At 47.6% G+C, this 19215-nt stretch overlaps 2 protein-coding genes across 4 annotated transcripts in view; both read left to right on the plus strand.

Annotated features, from left to right (window-relative positions):
- HIPK1 (homeodomain interacting protein kinase 1) overlaps positions 1–13515 on the plus strand; it is a 26317-nt gene extending 12802 nt beyond the window's left edge. For 2 of the 3 annotated variants that reach the window (XM_075174249.1, XM_075174251.1), the window contains 9 exons: positions 77–299; positions 1183–1304; positions 2831–2965; positions 5525–5667; positions 5850–6032; positions 6595–6810; positions 7107–7345; positions 7736–7872; positions 8880–13515. In XM_075174249.1, coding sequence (XP_075030350.1) covers positions 77–299; positions 1183–1304; positions 2831–2965; positions 5525–5667; positions 5850–6032; positions 6595–6810; positions 7107–7345; positions 7736–7872; positions 8880–9365 — 1884 coding nt within the window. In that variant the 3' untranslated portion in view covers positions 9366–13515. The remainder of the gene's footprint in view (positions 1–76; positions 300–1182; positions 1305–2830; positions 2966–5524; positions 5668–5849; positions 6033–6594; positions 6811–7106; positions 7346–7735; positions 7873–8879) is intronic. The other variant, XM_075174250.1, reaches the window with a different exon arrangement.
- Positions 13516–16294: 2779 nt separating this feature from the next.
- On the plus strand, positions 16295–18743 carry OLFML3 (olfactomedin like 3). The gene is made up of 3 exons (XM_075173993.1): positions 16295–16477; positions 16959–17244; positions 17682–18743. The coding sequence occupies exons 1-3, from the start codon at positions 16370–16372 to the stop codon at positions 18464–18466; spliced, it is 1179 nt and encodes a 392-aa protein (XP_075030094.1). The 5' UTR covers positions 16295–16369; the 3' UTR covers positions 18467–18743.
- The last annotated feature ends 472 nt before the right edge of the window (positions 18744–19215 follow it).

Below are 19215 nucleotides of genomic sequence, written 5' to 3' on the forward strand. Positions count from 1 at the left end.
TGATGGTTCCTGTTGTTTGTTTTATAAGAAGTATGACTGATAAATCTGATTTTTTTTTTTTTTCCTTCCCCCCTAGGCCAGTGTATTGGCTTCCAATTCTACTGCTGCTGCTACTCTTTCCCTGGCAAACTCAGATGTCTCACTGCTAAACTATCAGTCTGCTCTGTATCCATCATCTGCAGCACCAGTTGCAGGAGTGGCACAACAGAGTGTTTCCTTGCAACCTGGAACCACCCAGATCTGCACGCAGACTGACCCATTCCAGCAAACGTTCATTGTTTGTCCCCCTGCTTTTCAAAGTAAGCGGAAAAAACCTTTTTATGGTGCTGTGGTTTCAGTTAGGTAGAAAGGAGAAGTTGTAATTTGCACTAAATTGAGAAAGCACAGAAGACCACTCTGTGCATGTCACACAGTGCTCTTGCATCAGATGTAAGTGCAGAATCAGGTCAGACGTGCAGACAATTTGGTTGTTTTCCAGGTCATGCTTGAACAGGTGACAGTATCTTGCCTGCCTAGGTTGCAGTCTTCATCTGGTTGTTCAACCAGTTTTTCCCCCCAAACTGAACACAACAGCATTCCACAGAAAGCAGTGAACAGAGGAGCCAGACCTATGTGAAAATAAGAAAGTGTCACGCTGTGTTTTGTATGTCACGAGTGAATATCTGGTCTTTGAGTCTCAGTTCACAAGCACTGATGCACCTGTGTAGTTTGCTAGCAACAAATTGTCGCAGATTGCAAATGAGTGAAGTTAGCACAAGCATAGCTCTATTAATCCTAAAAGTTCTCTATTTATGCTTATATCTGGATTGTGTTAGTATGGAGGGTTATATATGAAATGGGAACTGATAGTGTGAGGTTTGAACTTTGACCTTGGTCTCAGGCAACACAGAATTAGATGTCTCTGTTATCTGTGTTTCTGAAAACAAGACTCTGCACTTCAGCAGAGCCAAGCTTTTGAGGACTGGTTGTCCATCAATCCCCTTCGGCATACAAGGACTGCAGAAGTATTTACTTCAGCTGGTGTTTATTAGTATGCTTTTGTCAAAGGAAACAGCTTTTCTTTCTCTTCGTCTGACCTTGTCTTCTGCCCTTACCTGGTAGGAATTGGATTTTGGAAAGAAACTTAAAAAAAAAAAAGAATAATAAAGCGGCTTAGCGGTGATGTATTCTTGTCCTCCACAGCCGGACTTCAGGCAACTACAAAGCATTCTGGGTTCCCAGTAAGGATGGAGAATGCTGTCCCAATTGTTCCACAAGCACCTGCAGCACAGCCACTGCAGATCCAGTCTGGAGTTCTCACACAGGTAAAAAAAAAACCAAAACCCACACCCCATAGAGTTAACTGCAATTCCCACCACCATTCAGGAGAACCTGACTGCCCCTCTGGTGCTGGGGTCAATGCAGCGGGTTCTCAGAACACTCTGAAAGGTTAAATGCAAATGAATTCTAAGACATTGTTTTGTTTTGGTTTTGTTTTTCTGGAATATTTAAAGTCTAAGCTATTTTATGTCATGTGCCTCCCTGATTTTAGGAATTTGATTTCATAATGGGAATAAATATGTAGTTTTCAGCTGCTAAAAACAGGCTGTATTTTTTCACGGGTGTACACTGCCTTAAAGGTAGTGGTGTACTTTTTTGCCTACACTTTAAAAATGTGGCAGCAAATTATAGAATAAATCATTTCTGTGAGAAGCGAGATCTCAGTAAACAGAAGTGGCAACACAGATTACTCATGTTAAAATTTCATCTTTAAATCAACAAAATCATTTCTTAATCCTTCTCAATTAGTTACATTGTTAGTGTGAATTGATGTGTAGCGATGACCTACCTATTTGTATTGTTCGCAGTTTAAACAATATGCAATAGCAAAATTCACAAATTCTAAAAAATGATGTTTTAAACATTAGTAATGTGTCGTAAATGAAAACAATTTTTATTTCCAAAAAGTAATGCTTTAATATATAGTGCCCAGTGATTCACAGGTTTTATTCACTGAAAAATTGCAATTGCCTTTATAATTAAGTGCACTTTTATTTATTTGCATAGTTTTAGTTTCTGCTGACATTAACACATACTTTATTAGTTTTACTCTCTAGGCGGTATATTGTACTTACTGACCTACTTGTAGAGGAGTAGTTTTTAGATTGTTCAGTCCAAATAATTTTGGCGGTATTCTGTGAGATCTGGTTTGTTTAGCATAATTATACAGGTAATGGTATCCAAAAAGCAGAATACACTTGAAGGAGGCCCACCTGAATCCAAACCCTGCTTTTCCTGAGAGTGCAAGTTGTACACTAAGAATCTAGTTTTAATTATACATTTGATGGACTAATACGTGTCTTGGTAGTTTCATCACAGATAACTTTGCTCTTTCATGATACAAAAGACCTACTGTGCCTTCTGTTAAATCCCTTAGTTTATCTTTTTCCAAGAGTACTGTATGTGAATTTGGAGGTATGATAGTAAATGCTGTGTCCTGCTAGGGGGGCAGTTTGTGTTATGGCTTAGTGCAGTGTATGTAGTGTAACTTGCTCTCTGGGACCCAGTAAAGTATCCATAGCTGAACACTATCTCATTTTTACTTTTTAATTGTGTCATCAGAGAGATCCTGTTCCCAAATTCCCTGTTCCTTGTGTTCCCCTCAGGGAACTGCTTAGAGGAACATGCCTGGAGGGTCTGGGTGTTGGTTTCACTGCATCCATTACAATTCTGGAGTCTGCTCAAGCACCATAGAATGCCAGTGAGGTGAAACCTTTTCTGGCCCTATTGCTGAACCCACTTATCCTGCCTCAGTACGTGTGTTTCACTCACTGCCTAATCTACATTTCAGGGAAGCTGTACACCACTAATGGTAGCAACTCTTCATCCTCAAGTAGCCACCATCACGCCGCAGTATGCGGTCCCCTTTACTCTGAACTGCGCAGCCGGCCGGCCAGCGCTAGTAGAACAGACGGCTGCAGTACTGGTAATTGCCTCCCTTGATTGTGTTCACTAACTGAGTTTTTGTTTTAACTTAGACTTGCAGAGGGCATGGAAGCATGTGCCATCTTGTGGCTGTGTTCTTGCTACATCTTAATGTCTTGTTGTTTTCCTCCCCAACATTGCTGAAGCACTGTCTGACTCTGACGTTTAGTGTGGCTCTGTAAAGAATCCAGATCCATTGACTATTACTTTTTACTAGCCTAGTATTATAAAGCTCTTCTAAGCTATACTATAGAAGAGTTATAATTGTTCTTGTTCCTCGCTTACTATCCTATCTTTGCCTTTTGATTGTTGAATATAAAGGAATCAGTCTTTAGCTTGACTCTGCTACAGGTACCTGGATGGCCAGAGTTTGAACTACTTGGCAAGTTAGCTACATATTTTGTTTTCAACACGTGTAAAGCTGCTTTGCATGTAGAAATGTTTCAGGTCATTAAGCACAGGCTAAAATCTCTAATGATAGCAAATTCTTCAATGTATTGCTTTAGTCCATTTCTCTTAACCTCTGTTGAACATTGACAATAATTTTCTGGCCTTTTGTTATTTATAGCCAATCGCAGGTAGCTTGCTTCATCCAGATAAAGATACCGTTCTTCACAGATACTTTCAGTTCATGTGTATTTCTTGGTTGAAATTAAAGGTGAGCTCTAGTATCCAAAACGGCAATAGCTAGCTTTTAGGCTATTTGGAACAATTTTTAAAAAGGATGGGGGAAGGGAGTAAACACACCTTTAACAAGCATATGTTTTCAAAATTGTCCTCTTCTGTATTCATTTGGCATCTGCATCAGAACAACTTTGCAAGTGCCACAAAGAAGTCATTGTAAAACTCCAGAATCAGATCAGTGAAGCTTATGAAAACATTGCAGTGCACTTAAGTGCTGGTATCCTCACATGTCTTTCAAAGCACATTCCATTATGTGAACCATGTTGTTTCTTGTGGCTTCAAAGTGGTAGTTTGAATGTCATTTTCTTCCAAGAGGGAGACCTCTGCTGAAGTGGAATTTGCTCGAGTCATACCTGTACTGAAATTTAAACCCACTCATTTGAGTTCTTCTGAACCAAGTTAACTGCTCCCTGTTTCTGAGGATGGGAAGGCAGGAGAGTGGGGTTCTCCTGGGTCACAGCTCTGAGCTAAACAGACCCAGGGGTGTATCTCCTTTCGTCTTCTTGAATTTTGGTTGCTGAAAGGCTGCAATCTAGGCTCTGAAAATGGCAAGGGGTGACTGTAGCAGAGCTTGGGACACAAGTGAGTTGTTAGTGAGGTTTTCAAAAGTATATTTGGGCTTTTGATTCAACAGGCAAATTATATTCTCCTGTGTGTGTGCAGTGGACTTGGCGTTCAACTCCCCTGTACAGCAGTGGAGATCAGAGCCAGCTATCTCCAGACTATGAGCCTGGATTCTGGGTTTCTCTGGAGGACTTACTATTTCTGTTTGGATTCTGGGAGCCTTTGGCGTGAATTTGCTCACCTTTAGTGCTTCCGACACTTCTCCCTTGCTGCTTCCCCTGAGTTTGCATTAGCCATTTGCTAAGCTTTGCGTATTTTTGTCCTTCCTCTGTCAAAACAGTTCGTCGCTTGGAAGGCCCGATTTCTGCCTCTCATTGGGAATTTATATCTTGCTGTATTAAACTCTCTGCTTTGTCTTGTGCAGGTGTTGGCTTTTGGAAAGACGCATGGTGTGACTTTTAACAAATTTCTCTTTTTTTAATATTATTATTATTGTTATTGTTATTACGCTTATGTTGGCAGAGGTTTTAGCAGTTCTCTGCTTTGAAGGCTTCTTGTTTGGAACTGGTATTTGTAATAAGTGGATCTGTTACTTGCAGAAATATTTTATTTAAAACAGCAGGTGTTTATGGTTTTGCAGTTTAAACTGCAAGAAAGAGCGCCATATATTTTCAAACTCATAGAAATATTGTACTGCCAAATTTATTTTGGTTTTCATTTGTTTTTTTCCCCAGAAAAAACTGCACTTTGTCAATTTGGACAGGAACTTTAATAATATTAATGAATTGAAAATATCTTCACGTATCTCCCTTGTAACTAAATGTTTCTCTCCGTGTGGCTTTTCTTAAATATTTTTGTGGAGATGGGGTGAATTTCCACAATATTAACACTGTCTCAGCTCTCTCAGTGTGAGTCCTATAAGGCAGAAAAAAAAGGAACAAATTGGCTTCATATCTTGGAATCCTTCAGCAGAGCAGTGTGTATAAACTTACATGCAGAAACAGTCCTGAACACTCATGCTGCATCTGGCAGTACAATATCTGGCTGCATTCTGCAGTACAATATTAACACTCTTTTCCCCAGGTGACATCTGTGTTACAAAAGGTTAGCAAAGTGTCAGGGGAAGCTTGTTTCTCTGGTTTTCTTGTTCTCTTACTGTACTGAGACCTTTTGAGAAAGTGCAATGAAGTGCCGTTATCTCTGCAAGCTAACAATCTACACGAGTGCATTTATTGCTTGGAACAAATCTCTCTCTCTCCACCGGTAGGAACTGAAATCTAGTGAACCTGTGTATCTGTTTGTTGTTTTGCAGCAGGCCTGGCCTGGGGGAACCCAGCAGATACTGCTTCCTTCCACCTGGCAGCAGCTCCCAGGGGTTGCTTTGCACAACTCCGTTCAGCCAGCGGCTGTGATTCCGGAGACGATCAGCGGCAGCCAGCCATTAGCTGACTGGAGGTAGGGATTGCACAGGGTCCAACTCCGTGCCAAATGTAAATACGTGCCATCGCAGTACTGCCTGCAGTGCAGAGAATTTCTCCCTTCCCTTTAAAATCATGCGGGGGCTCGGTGCAGCTTGCAGTGCCTGCAGTGTAGTCATGGGATTTGGGTCTTTTTCTTTTTTTTTTTTCCTGCCCCAGGAATGCACATTCCCATGGAAATCAATATAGCACTCTCATGCAACAGCCATCACTACTGACCAACCACGTGACATTAGCTACAGCACAGCCTCTGAATGTTGGAGTTGCTCATGTTGTTAGGCAGCAGCAAAGCAGCAATGTTCCAGCAAAGAAGAACAAGCAGCCAGCACCAAGCGCAGCCAAGTAAGGCTTCCTTTTCCAGCCCTAGAAAGACCGTGGGTGTGTTTATGGAGGTTGCCTTTATGCTGTGAAAAACTGGTCTTCTGATCACAGAGGCATCGTCTGTATAACTTTTTAATGTGCTACAGTTGCTTTTAAAGATGTTTTGGAAAAAGTCTCTGTACTGCAGTCACTGATATAAGTCATAATGATTTCAGTGAGAGTGCAAGGAACATGGTTGACCAAGTGCTTTACTGGACTGGTCAGAGGGGGTTTTACACATTCAGGGTGTGTTGGTGCCATAGCAATATAAGTGACAGAAACGACAACTGTCTAACAAGAGGTAGCTGGTTTCTGGTAGTGTTCAGGTTAATCAGTCCTGTTCAGAGCATCACTGAGTGCATTAGTCCCTTCTGGGATGCATTCTATGGTGCTCTCCTGTATGAGTGTCTGCACTGAGGTTCTCTTTGTGTATTTCAAGATGTTTCTTCTTGTACGTGTGCTCCAGCCTGCTGGAGCCTGGCCGTTCTTAATGCTGGTGCTGGTTTGTCCCAGCCTGCTGACACGTAGCTGTGTTTTTCTTCAGGCCCAGCTCAACTCTAGAGTCTATGCCCTCTCAAGTTTACTCGCTCATTGGGAGCAGTCCTCTGCGCTCCACCTCCTCCTCTTCCAACGTGCTCATCCCAGTGCAGGAGCAGCACCAGCCCATTGTGATCCCAGACACTCCAAGCCCACCTGTCAGTGTCATCACCATTCGCAGCGACACTGATGAGGAAGAGGACAGCAAATACAAACCTGCCAGGTAGGAAGTTCATTTAGGCAGCCAGTACTGATTTGTCCTGAGCTCAGCCCAAGCATCGAGGAGAGTGGAGAACACTACATGCAAAGCCCTGGCTAGGCTAAGAAGCACTGCATAAGACAGAAAATTCCGCATCATGTCCGCTGTGCTGTTGTGTCTCTAGTTAATCAGAATTTCATCTGACAAGGAGGGAGGGTATGAGATCCCAGAGGGAGATCTCCTGTATCTTGTGGTAAAAGCTAGAATGTTTCCCATCTTGGTTTTTTTTGTTTGTTTTTGTTTGTTTGTTTTCCCTGCAGTTTGGGTATGAAGCAGAGATCCAACGTCATCAGCTACGTTACTGTTAATGACTCCCCTGATTCCGACTCCTCCCTGAACAGCCCCTACGCCACAGACCCACTTTCCTCTCTCAGGAGTACAGGCGGTGCCCTGGAGCTGCCAAGTAGAGGAGCGGCTGACAGCTCCAGCTCTCGGACTATCATTGTGCCACCATTGAAAACACAGCTCAGTGACTGCATTGTAGCTACCCAAGCTTCAGGTAGGTATGGTCTCATAGGTTACTGTGCTCAGTAGTTTTTGCCAAGGCTCAGATGCTGTTTTATCCCTGACAGCTTTGTCCTCACAGTTTTGGACTATCTGCATTGGGTCTTCAGCAGCTTTAGGTTTCACAGCTGCTGTTCTGAGAGTGCAAGCCTTGGTCCGTTTTCAGTTTCATTGATAGATTTACCTTTCATATGTGTTTGGCTGCACTTAGAAAGATCTGTAAAAATTCCTTATGATTTCTTGTACAATCACATTTTAAATCGTAACTGAAGAAAAGGCTCTGTTGCGGAAATAGTCCCTGTGCGTTCTTTGGTTACCTAAGCTGGTTATCACAGTGCATGGCATGTGAAAGGGAAGAATGGACTAAGGTTTTGAAATCTTTCAGGCATCCTGAGCAGCACCAGTAAGACCAAGCCAGTGGCCTCTGTGAGTGGGCAGTCGTCAGGATGTTGTATAACACCTACTGGGTACCGCTCACATCGCGTGGTAACAAATGGTGTGCAGCCTCTCAATCTCAGCCAGGTAAGCACTGCGTGATTTTTGCTGACCTTTGAACATGATGCTTTAGAATTGCTTTAGAAACACTACACTGTATGGCAGGGAGAATGACTTGGTTGCAAGAGGATCAATAGCTGCTACCTCATTAATTCTTTGAAGCTGATTCTGTCCTGTGGCCATGCAGGGTAGGGTAGACCCTGTAGGGAGCATAGGTGAAGTTTCTCAAGACAAAGAATTTGTTGCTGTACCAGAGGGCAGGAGAAGGAAGCATGATCATGTCCATATTCTTTCTTTGTGCTCCTAGTCACACCTGTCTTGCAGTGAGTCATTCCTGCCACTCGGGTGGGAGAGCGACACCAGGATTCAGCTGTTGAATTAGAGTAGTGTTGAAGGCAGTATGAGAAGAGGAGATTCTTTTGTTCTTCAGCTTCCTTCTGTAGATCTCACAAAGGCCCAACCAGGAGACTAAGGCTGGACCTTGTCTCTCAAACTAACAATTAGCGCCTGACTTCCCTTGAAACTTCGAGAGATTGGCTTCCCTTCAATTTGTGTCACTACTCTTGGTGTTTGAGTCAAGCTGCAGCAGCCTTTCAGAAGAGAGGAAGTGTTACACCTCCAGCTCATTTCTGGCATGGGGACAAGACAGGCTTTGTTGTGCTAAAATGGGGCAGCCCTGCTGCCGCTCTCACTGAGGTGCAGAAGAATAGATGTGTGAGGTTTTCAAGGGCTAGGTCAGTCTTAGGATGTGCCTGCACTTGTACAGCTGTGTATTGTATCCCCGCTGTTGCAGTTTGATCCCATTGTAGAGGAAAAGCGTAACCTTTGTCTTAGCAGAACTGCAGTAACCCTTCTCAAATTTATGTGAGGGTTTCACAGAGCTGGGAAGGGAGGATCTGCAGAAGTGTCAGTCCTGCAGCTAGAGTGGAGGTGGTGATCAGGAGGCTCTGGCTGACCCTTCCTTGCTCACCTCCTGTCCACTGCGCTTTTCCCTGAGGATAGCCGCTAACCTTATTTACTTCTTCTCCCTGCAGAACCAGCAAACAACAGTGCTGGCCTCACAGGAGAGAAGTGGAAATGCTGTCCCACGTAGGCAGCAAGCCTATGTGGCACCCCTCACGTCAACTATTTCTCAGGCTCCCTACACGTTTCAGCACAGCAGCCCAGTGCATCCCCACCTGGCAGCAGCGACGGCAAATGCACACCTCTCCAGCCAGCCACATATGTACACTTACGCTCCAACCACTGCTGCAACACTGGGCTCCACCACCTCCATCGCCCACCTCTTCTCCCCTCAGGGCTCTTCGCGGCACACCACGTACGCTGCCCACCCTAGCACGCTTGTCCACCAGGTCCCTGTGAGTGTTGGTCCAAGTCTGCTGACTTCTGCAAATGTTCCGCCTGCCCAGTACCAACACCAGTTTGCTCCCCAGTCCTATATTGGTGCTTCCAGAGGATCTGCTATTTACACTGGATATCCGCTGAGCCCTACAAAGATCAACCAGTACTCATACTTGTAGTTCCTAGTAAAGCACTGTCCTGCAATAGGCCTGAGAGATTGGAGAAGGATTTCAGGTGAACCTTTACCTGGTAATGACTGCCTGGTTTTTGTTTCTCCCTGATCTGGTTGTATGTTGTTCAAAAATGTCTCTAGTGAGTTCAGTCACTAACTGAGCAGCATTGTTACCAGTACGAGGGTCACTAATTAAGTTTTTTAAATTTTACTTACTTTTTATAGATGCTTTTAAAAAGTTCATGGTCACATTTATTTAAAATTGTTCTGTTGTGTTAATCAAAAGGGGAAAGAAAATCAGTGTCTTGGAAGACAGATCCTGGTGACTTTTTTAACTTGTATAACTTAAACAAAAAGACTAGCAGATTATATTTTAGCAGCTTGCACAAATCCATGTTGCCACTAAAAATGTAATGCACGTTTATCTCATTATGTTGCTGGAGCAGTTTTAAAATCAAGTTTAATATTTTAACATTTGTTCTCTAATTCACTTTGTCTCTAACAAATTGCTGGTTCTGTAAAAGCCATTACATCTCTGTATATGTTACTGTCAAAGTTTTTTGTTTACTTTTCTGCTTTGTTTAAGGACTGGTAGAGGCAGCTGCCTCCTACTAGCAACATTATATATTCAGGAGTCCGTGTAAACCCTGAAATCTGTTTTGCTTTCTTGAAAATTCTGTGTCTCCATAACACGGCTGAATTTTTATTGCATTTATGGCAGAATTCTTCTAAGTTTTTCAAACTGTGTTCAAGATCTCACTGTGTAACAGAACTCAGCAGCTTTGTCAGGATGCTGTAGTCTTCAGTTGAGAATGAGTAGTGCAGCATTGCTCTAAAATTTGGTTTCTGCAACTTATTAGATACTGGCATATAATGGAGCTGGATTCCTTCACAGAAGCACAGGGCTTTTCTTTGTTCTGTTTTTCTTAATATTTTTCCTCACATGATTCATTTAGGAGGGAGTTGAATTTGAAATACAATGAAACATCACTGTATTCATGTGTACAGCTTTTTATACTCCTGTGAGCGTATCCTCCTGGATATGTCAACAGCTACTTTAAAGCGCTCTTAATAAGACTTGTATACAGTACATGCATGTAGGAATCACAAAAATAAAAGGAGAAAGAAAAAGAAAAAAAGGAAAAAAAAAATCCAGATTTTAAAGTTTATTACTGAATTTAAAACTATTTTAGAAGTTTTGTATTGGTGGTGTTTTAATATTTTACATAAAATGAAATATGTACATATTGATTAGAAAAATATAACAAGCAAAACTTCCTGCTAACCCCAAACGTTCTGTCTTTGTAATCAAAATGTGTAGTGATTATACTTGAACTCTGTACTTAGTGTTTGTCTAATTCTTAAACGTTCCTGGGGATGGAATTGATGTATCCTTTGTATTTAAACCAAAATGAATTGATTCATGTTGGAATGTATGTGGTATAATGCAATGGTTAGAGCTCATCACTGTAGCACTGAGAGAGGAGTAGAGCTTCATGAGAGAAAAGGATACCTTCTGATTTGTTTTGCACAGGTATGTGTGATGAAGAGTTGTTTGGTGTGTCCCCTTATTGTAGTGCCTTAAATGATGATGTAGTGTGACTAGAGTTTACAGTGAGCTTGCCTTATGAGGGACCAGCAAGCCCCCGTCGAATTGAAGCAATTCACTAAGCTTATCACAGCAAGAACAGCAGTATGTTGCATAGGTGCATTGTTCTCAGTTTTAATGCTATCATAAAAAGCTACATTTTTGTTCGGAGTGAAGCGATGTTTCCTTAAAGCTTTTCCTTGAAATGGCACATGTACTGTTAGATGTCTGTCAGTGCATTTCGAATAAGGTAGTGCTGGGAATGCATTGGAATGTTTAGTCTAATATTGCAGAAGTGATTAAATATGTGCAATCACTTTTTATTAGATTAGTATGGCGTTACCTTCCCCCACGTTAATAGCAGACATTTGTTGTAAAATATTGCTAGCTTGGTGATAGAATATTTATACCAAAGAGAGAGCCTGCTGTAAAGCACATAATACCATTAAAACGTTTTATAATGCTACTGCTAATGTGGAGTTGTTGGGAAGGTTTGTCAGCTGTAGCCCTGGTTAGTGTTCAGAGGAAATACTCACTTTGGATAATCAGTGCAGTTTTTAAACTACACTTTGTTTTCTTGGGTCCCTTGTACTAGGAATTATTTCTCATCTTCAGTACATAGATTAAGTATTTTGTCCAAATGGATGATAAACTGGCTTGAGCGGTTGTATTATTGCAGCAATAAGAGGTTTTGGTAACCTTGAATCCCAGTTTATGTTCCGTCCCAGTGGAAGAGAGGCCAGTTCTCTGACCGGTGTGTGACAAGAAGTGCAAAAGTAATTTCTGAAATTCCACATTATTGATAGAAGAAAGTCTGGACTGACCTGAAATTAGTGAACTGTTAAAGGTTTGGTATCTGTTTCGATAGAGGGATCAAGGACTTTGGAACTGGATGGTAGCATTAGCGATGTTGTTGTTCAGTGTATTTTTAGTCAGAGCACTTCTGTAAGTGTGCGGATAACCAACCGATCTTGCTATTCCACATCATTGGTGTAAACAATGCTATTTGTTGCTGTAGGCACTTTCTTACTTTTTTCCATATTACATTGCTTGTGTTCAGTACTTGCCTTGAGATACCTCTTGGGTACAGAGTTGTGCCTTTCCATTGAAAGGCAAAACAAGCTCCAATTCCTGTTTCAGGAAAATGTTATTCCCCGTTTCACAAATAGTGAGGTGTTTTCCATGAAGTCCTAACAGGAAAAAAAGACCTCTAGCAAAATCTGCTAATAATTTTGGGAAGAGCTTGCCCACTTCCCCCCAAAAAGCAGATCAAAATGACCATTTATCTTTAGAGTCCTTATTATGTAATTAAACCCTATCAAATGTATTCACAAAGTATGGTGTCATCTCTTCCACTGTCGAAGTTTCCAAAAGTATTGGAACAAGGAGGACAAGAAGGAAATGGCATAGGTAAAATGAAACATAGTCCATTTAAAGCAAGCTGTCGATCACCCTGAAATTCCTCTGTGATATGCAGCATAAACCAAGCAAACAAAAAAACCCACCCCAGCAGGGCCAGATTTTCATTTTGGTGCTGGTTTCACAAGTGTGGCAGATCCCAGTCTGGCCCCAGTATGTGTTGCCCAATTTAAGTATATTGTAGTCTGCTCTAAGGAGATACATCCCTTCTTCCCATGCATATCCAGCCTTCAAATTAGGTTAAAGAATTGACTCTCCTCATTGTCAGAGCCACTACACATACTTTGTTAAGAAATGTGCTATCTCTGGATAGAAATTGGAGTCCTCTTTGATTTTTTTAGATCTAGTTTGGGATTCACCTTTTGAATATTTGATAACTGTGGTCCCATCTAGACTTGTCTGTGATTCTTGAACTGTTAAATCAATTGTTCCTATTACCTGACCTGTATTCGCAGCTGTGATAGCCACTGCAGAGGCAACTTCTGAGGCTTTCCTGCTTATCACCTAGTTGATGGGATGCAGTAATTTACCTCTGACTCAGCAATTTCTTTTAGTACATGGAACTAAATTGCTTCTAAATGACAGGATTGGCACAGCCCTGCTTTCTTTTTTATTTAAACTTCTGAATGGTGCCGCATGTCCACATGGTTGTTTGTTGCTAAACTTTATATAATGTGTGATTTCAGATTCAGCTTGAAATATATCTATCTCACTACATGTAGCAGTACATTATATGTAATGTTAGTATTTCTGCTTGAATCCTTGATATTGCAATGGAATTCCTACTTTATTAAATGTATTTGATATGCTAGTTACTGTGTAAAATTTAACTTTCTTTTATGGTTGTGCTCTTCCTTTTTACAAGCCGCTAGATACAGGTAGTTTCTGACAATTACTGATCTATGTTTGTATTGCTGATGTACTTAGGGGGTATGTAAAAATCATTTTAACAAAAGAAATAGATATTTAAAAATTTAATACTAACTATATGGGAAAAGGGTCCATTGTGAAAACATAGTTTATCTTTGGATTCAATGTTTGTCTTTGGTTTTACAAAGTAGCTTGTATTTTAAGTATTTTCTACATAATATGGTAAAAATGTAGAACAATTGCAATGCATCAATAAAAAGGGTTAATTTTCTGTACTCTATTCATTGGTCACTTGATCTATTAAAGGGGATGCAAAAGGGGTTTTGGCATATCCGTGATATGAGCACTTACTGTTAATCGTTTGCTGCTGACAGCGGGGTGCAACTGTGCTTTCAGGGGTGGTGTGCGATGTGAGATCCTTGGCAAGCTCCTTTCAGAGCGAAGGCAGCAGTGTCACACCATGCTGGGTAGCAGAGCCGGGTGCGAGCAGCCGAGGCAGGACCAGCCCCCGGTGAGCTGTGCCCGCTGGGCAGTGGCTGTGCCGTGGCTCGGGAGTCCCTCGGGCTCTGCGGCTCTCAGTGGTGCTCGTGGGGGGTAAATCCGGATCAGGACTCTCTCAGGTGAAAAAAAGCTTTCCCGTCACCTTGGTTTATGTTCATAAATGCGTTTGACTTTGCACATGTAGCTTAGGTGCTCTGAGGACTGCTGAAGGTGGCTATACTGCTGTATAGCCACCCATGCTGCTCAGAACCCCACTTGGGTTAGATGCTGCCAGGAAGTGCCAAAAATAATCTCTCCCTCTGATCTTGCTGGACACTTGGATGCCTGGGAAGACTTAGTGGGAGGCGAGGACAGGGTCGCTCACCTTCCCAAAACAGCCGTGCCACACTGGCTGAGCCCAGGCAGTGATGGGTGGGGAGTGCAGAGGAAGGCTCAGCGTTTGTCATTTGGGCTTCCCTGGGGAGCAGTTTGAAAGCCTCTGGATGAGATGGGGGGGAGACTACCAGTGAAGAAGGGCTCTTCTCAGATGTCCTGCCCTCACAGGGGCGGAAGGAAAGGGCTGCCGAAGTCCCCAACCTGGTGTGGGTCCCAGGGGCACTCTGCACCCCCCCCAGGGCAGCCCAGGCCCTCCCTGGACCCGGCAGCTTGCACATGTGTCCTGGTTTCGGCTGGGATAGAGTTACATTTCTTCCTAGTATTGTGTTTTGGATTTAGTATGAGAAGAATGTTGATAGCAACAACTAAAAACATCAGTGTGTTAAGTACCCTGCTAGTCAAGGACTTTCAGCTTCCATGCGCTGCCAAATTCATAAGGGGCTGGGAGGGAGCATAGCAGGGACAGCTGGCCCAGCTGGCCAACGGGGTATTCCATACCATGTGATGTCATGCTCAGTGTACGAATGGTAGGCGTGTTCCAGGAAGTAGTCATCGCTACTTGGTTATCGGTCAGTGTGGGTGGTGAGCAATTGCATTGTGCATCCCTCATTTTGTATATTCTATTATTATTATTATTATTATTATTATTATTATTATTATTATTATTTTCCCTTCCTTTTCTGTTCTATGAAACTGTCTTTATCTCAACCCACAAGTTTTCTCACTCTTACCCTTCCGATTCTCTCCCCCGTCCCCAGGGGGGAGTGAGCGAGCGAGCGGCTGTGTGTGTTTGGCTGCCTGCCGGGTTAAACCAGGACAGCATGCTGGATGAAGGGTCCCTGCATTTGCCCAGAGGGGTGTCTGGGGCACATCCCACACAGTCTGCAGAACGAGTCCTGCAGGAGCGGGACGAGAGGCATGGGAGACCAATGCCAGCCTGAAACTGCTCCAGCACCGGCATGGGCTGAGATCTCCAGTGTTGCTCAGTGCCTGGGACGAGCTCAGTCAACTGCCCCAAAAGCACCGAAGGGCCGAGCGCTGCCATGCTCAGTGTCGCTAACCCGGACAGGCAGAGATGCACCCTGGCTCGCGAGTGAGATGTGTTTTGCTGGCACCCCAGTTGTCCACCTGTGAGCGATGACCTAGTGTGAAACGCAGCAGAGAGGTGCTGGGGCCGAGCCCAAGCCCTGCCAGCGCGGCAGCTTCGTCTGGGGCCCAGCGCGGCCTGCGCTGCGCAGTCCGGCGGGATGCAGGATGCGGGAGCGCTAGATGGCACACTCGCCCTGCCTGCAGCACCGCAGCCCTGCGCACGGATGCGGCCGTGCAGAACTGCAGCGGCAGGGCCTGGGAAACCCACGGGCCGCGGCTGGTGCCCCTGCCTGTGCCGGCAGCATCGCCAGGCCTGGGCGGGTCGCAGGCACAACTGCAGGCCTGGCTGCATCCTTGGCACAGAGCTGCAGCTTCCATCCGTCACGCTGCATCTGGGCCCTGTCCTGTCCCTCGGCCGGCACAGGGTTGCAGGAGCTGCTGTGCGGCCCGCACTGGCACTCAGGCAGCCTCGGGAGCAGGTGCTGAGCGAACGGCCTCAAATGGCAGCAGGTGGGCGCGCCTGGCGGGGCAGCCCCTCGCTGACTGCTGGCGGTCGGCCGAGCTGTTGGGCCAGAACGGCTCGGCTCGGGGGAGCCCGCAGCACCCCAGCGTGAGGCAGGGGCAGGAAGGAGCTCCCGGCTCAGCAGCCAGGACACGGGGTGCCACAGGCTCGGGGGGCTGGTGGCTGCGGTGCTGGCCCAGCTTTGACTCCACCAGACCTGGCATGTGGCCCGAGGCAAGCTCAGGTTGGCCATCTGCCTCGGGCATCTCTGCAGATCAGCACGCTGGGAGCCAGGCCTGCGGCTGTGCCCGTGGCTTCGCACCAGCCCCAGCTTGGCCCCACACTGTCCCACGGGCTGTCCCCACACTGCGACTCATTCTGTCCCCAGCACCAGAGGACATGTCCTTCCCTTGCTGCAGCACTCCCCGCACCCCGCACGCGCCAGCAGCAGCGCATCCCCAGGCTCCTGCCCCGGCCCCACAGCTCGCTGACACCATGCTGGGCCGGTGTGAGCACCCGCCAGGGTGTGAAGGGGTTAAGGCGCCTGGGGCTGGTCTGCGGGGAAGGAGCAGCCTCTCCTCCCCTCTTCACATCTGGATTCAATAAGGGCTTCGAGAGGCCAGAGCATTCCTGAGCACTGAGGTGGAGGCTGTACTCTCCGACGGCCATGGGGCCCTGGCGCTGCCTGCTCCTCCTGCCGCTCCTCGCCGCGGCCCTCCGTGCCCAGCAGCAGCAGTTCATGGAGTACGTGGAGCGGCGCCTCAGCCTCCTGGAGGTAGGGCCCCGCGCCGGCCCCGCACCCCACTTTGCCCCATTTCTCCCTGCCGCGGAGCTCCCAGGCCCTTCCTCCCTGGCTGCCGGCAGGGCTGGGAGCAGGCCTGGGGCGAGAAGGAGCCGGGATGGGGGCAGAGCAGAGCTGGCGTGGGGTGCCCCGGCCCCTGCCTCGCCAGGGCCCCGCACAGCCCAGCACGAGCATCGCAGGCTCGGGAGCATGATGGGAATGGGAGCACCGCGGGACAGGCGGATCGCGGGAGTGGGGGCCTCATGGGTCTGGGAGCATCGCGGGAGCAGAGCATCGCGGGTCTGGGAGCATTGTGGGTGCAGAAGCGTGGCAGGATGGGACCCAGAGACATGAGCACCAGGGTTGCAGTGCCATGTGGCCCTGGGGGCCCCCACAGCCACGCGCAGGCAGTGGGACAGCTGCCGCAGACGGGCTGTGAAGTGCAGAGACCTCAGTGTCCCCTTGGCTGCCCCAGGAGAGGATCTCACAGTGGCACGACCAGAGCAGCCGCTACTCCACGGAGCTGCGGGACTTCAAGAACCAGGTGCTGGGGATGCTTGAGACAGCGGAGAAGGAGCGGGAGGCGATGCGGTCAGAGGCAGAGAGCGCAGCGGTGCGCGTGGACCGCCTGGAGCGCGAGGTGGACTACCTGGAGACGCAGAACCCCGCGCCACCCTGTGTGGAGGTGGACGAGACACTGATGGAGAAGCAGGTGGCCACGGCCAAGCAAAGGAAGAACGAGAAGTACACCAAGCTGACAGGTGAGGGGCTGCCATGGCTCCCTGGGGAGATGGTCCTGGGTGCGGGGTTACCCTGGGCCTTCCCAGCCCACCCAGGTCCAAGTCTCCCCTGGCCGCATGCTGTGGCGTTACGTCCCAGCATGGCACCTCTCCGGTGTCTCTGGCACAAAACCTCGCACCCCTGCAGCTGCCCGGCAGCTGCATCCAAGCCCCAGGCCAGAGCCTTGGGGCAGGGCTGGGTGAGGGTGGCCTCCCCTGCCCGCGGCACGGGTGCACAAGGGGACTTCTCGATGCCACCAGGCACAGCACTGCAACCTCTGCAGTGAGTTCGCAAGGCAGTTGCCTGAGGGCTGGGGTGGGACGCAGCAGGACCTGCGTGACTCCGGCGTGAGGTGGGAGCAGTCCCCGCTGCAGGGCCGGGTGGCTTCCAGGCTTTCACAGCTGCTCCACTCTTACAGACTGCAGCGACACCATTGCGAGCGTCAGAGCCATGAAGATCCTGAAGCGTTTCGGCAGCACCTCGGGGCTCTGGACCAAGGATGCCGCAGGGAACTCCGAGAAGATCTACGTCTTTGACGGCACTGCCAATGACACGGTGTACGTCTTCCCCCGCATGCGGGAGTTCACCCTCTTCTCTGCCACCCGCAAGGCCGCCCGCATCAAGCTGCCCTACCCCTGGGTGGGCACCGGGCACCTTGTCTACGATGGGCACCTCTACTACATCCGCCAGCAGGGCTCCTTCCAGGTGATCAAGTTCAACCTGGCCAACAAGACGGTGGTGGACAGCTCGGTGTTCCCAGCCGAGGAGCAGATCCCCGTCTTCGGGCTCTCCCCCTTCACCTACATCGAGGTGGCGGCGGACGAGGAGGGGCTCTGGGCCATCTACGCCACCAAGGAGGACGAGAAGAACATATGCCTGGCCAAGTTGGACCCCACTTCGCTGGACATCGAGCAGATGTGGGACACTCCATGCCCACGGGAGAACGCTGAGGGCGCCTTCGTGGTGTGCGGGGCGCTGCACGTGGTCTACAACACCCGCCTGCCCAGCCGCTCCCGCGTGCAGTGCGTCTTCGACGTCAGCGGCACACTGGCCCCCGAGGACGCCTCCCTCGTCTACTTCCCCAAGCGCTACGGCTCCCACTCCAGCATGAAGTACAGCCCCCGGGAGAGGCAGATTTACGCTTGGGACGATGGATACCAGATCATCTACCGCATGGAGATGAAGAAGAAGCTGGAGGTCTGAGGGGCCACGGCAGGGTGTCCCCACACATCCGGCCACCCCGCCCGGGTAAGCACGGCTCTGCCCATCCCACCCCATGGGGCACAGCTGGCCCCGGCATGGGACGGCATCTCTGTCCCGTCTCCCATCACTGTGAAATGATGAAATGCTGGACCCCCACCCCCGGCCACCCTCCACCCACCAGCACTAGGCGTCCCTGCCCAGGACCTCCCTGCAGAAACCTGGACTAATTTAATGAGATTTTCTTCTCTGTGATATAATGAATAAATACCATGCAGCGAGCTGCAGCCACCTGCTTGTGGGGAGCATGGGGTGCTGGGGCCAGGCTGCCAGAGCCATGAGCTCCGCATTGGCCCAGAGTCACCCCGAAAGACACTTCCCAAGCGCGGGGTGTCCCTGCGGGGTTGGCCAGAGCAGCGAGCACAGATGGCTCCTCGGGTTGGGGGTCTGGGTAGGGGGGCTGGGTTGAAGTTTTGCCTGGGGCTTTGGGCAGGGGTTTTGCTGGGGCTTTAGGCAGGGATTTTGGCTGGGGCTTTGGGCAGGCTTCTGCTGCAGCAAGGGGACCTCTGAGCCTGACCAGGGCCAGCCTGTTTTGCATGCACAAAACTGTGAGCAAACAGCAAAATCCCTTAATCTGAGAGGACAACTGGAGATTGTCCTTGCATGCTGGGGACGCGTCCCAGCCAGCAGGCACCAGATGTTGCTGATTTTCCAAGTTCACTTCTAATGAAGCACAGTCGTCTTCCCACTGC

The sequence above is a fragment of the Calonectris borealis genome, chromosome 26 (assembly GCF_964195595.1).
Source record: "Calonectris borealis chromosome 26, bCalBor7.hap1.2, whole genome shotgun sequence".
Taxonomy (NCBI): Eukaryota; Metazoa; Chordata; class Aves; order Procellariiformes; family Procellariidae; genus Calonectris; species Calonectris borealis.

Excerpts from the sequence above, each read along its gene's own strand:
- OLFML3 (XM_075173993.1), top strand. The coding sequence starts at position 16,370 with ATGGGGCCCTGGCGCTGCCTGCTCCTCCTGCCGCTCCTCGCCGCGGCC. Across the intron at positions 16,478-16,958 it reads GGCGCCTCAGCCTCCTGGAG|GAGAGGATCTCACAGTGGCA; the intron begins GTAGGGCCCCGC and ends TGGCTGCCCCAG. Across the intron at positions 17,245-17,681 it reads GAAGTACACCAAGCTGACAG|ACTGCAGCGACACCATTGCG; the intron begins GTGAGGGGCTGC and ends CCACTCTTACAG.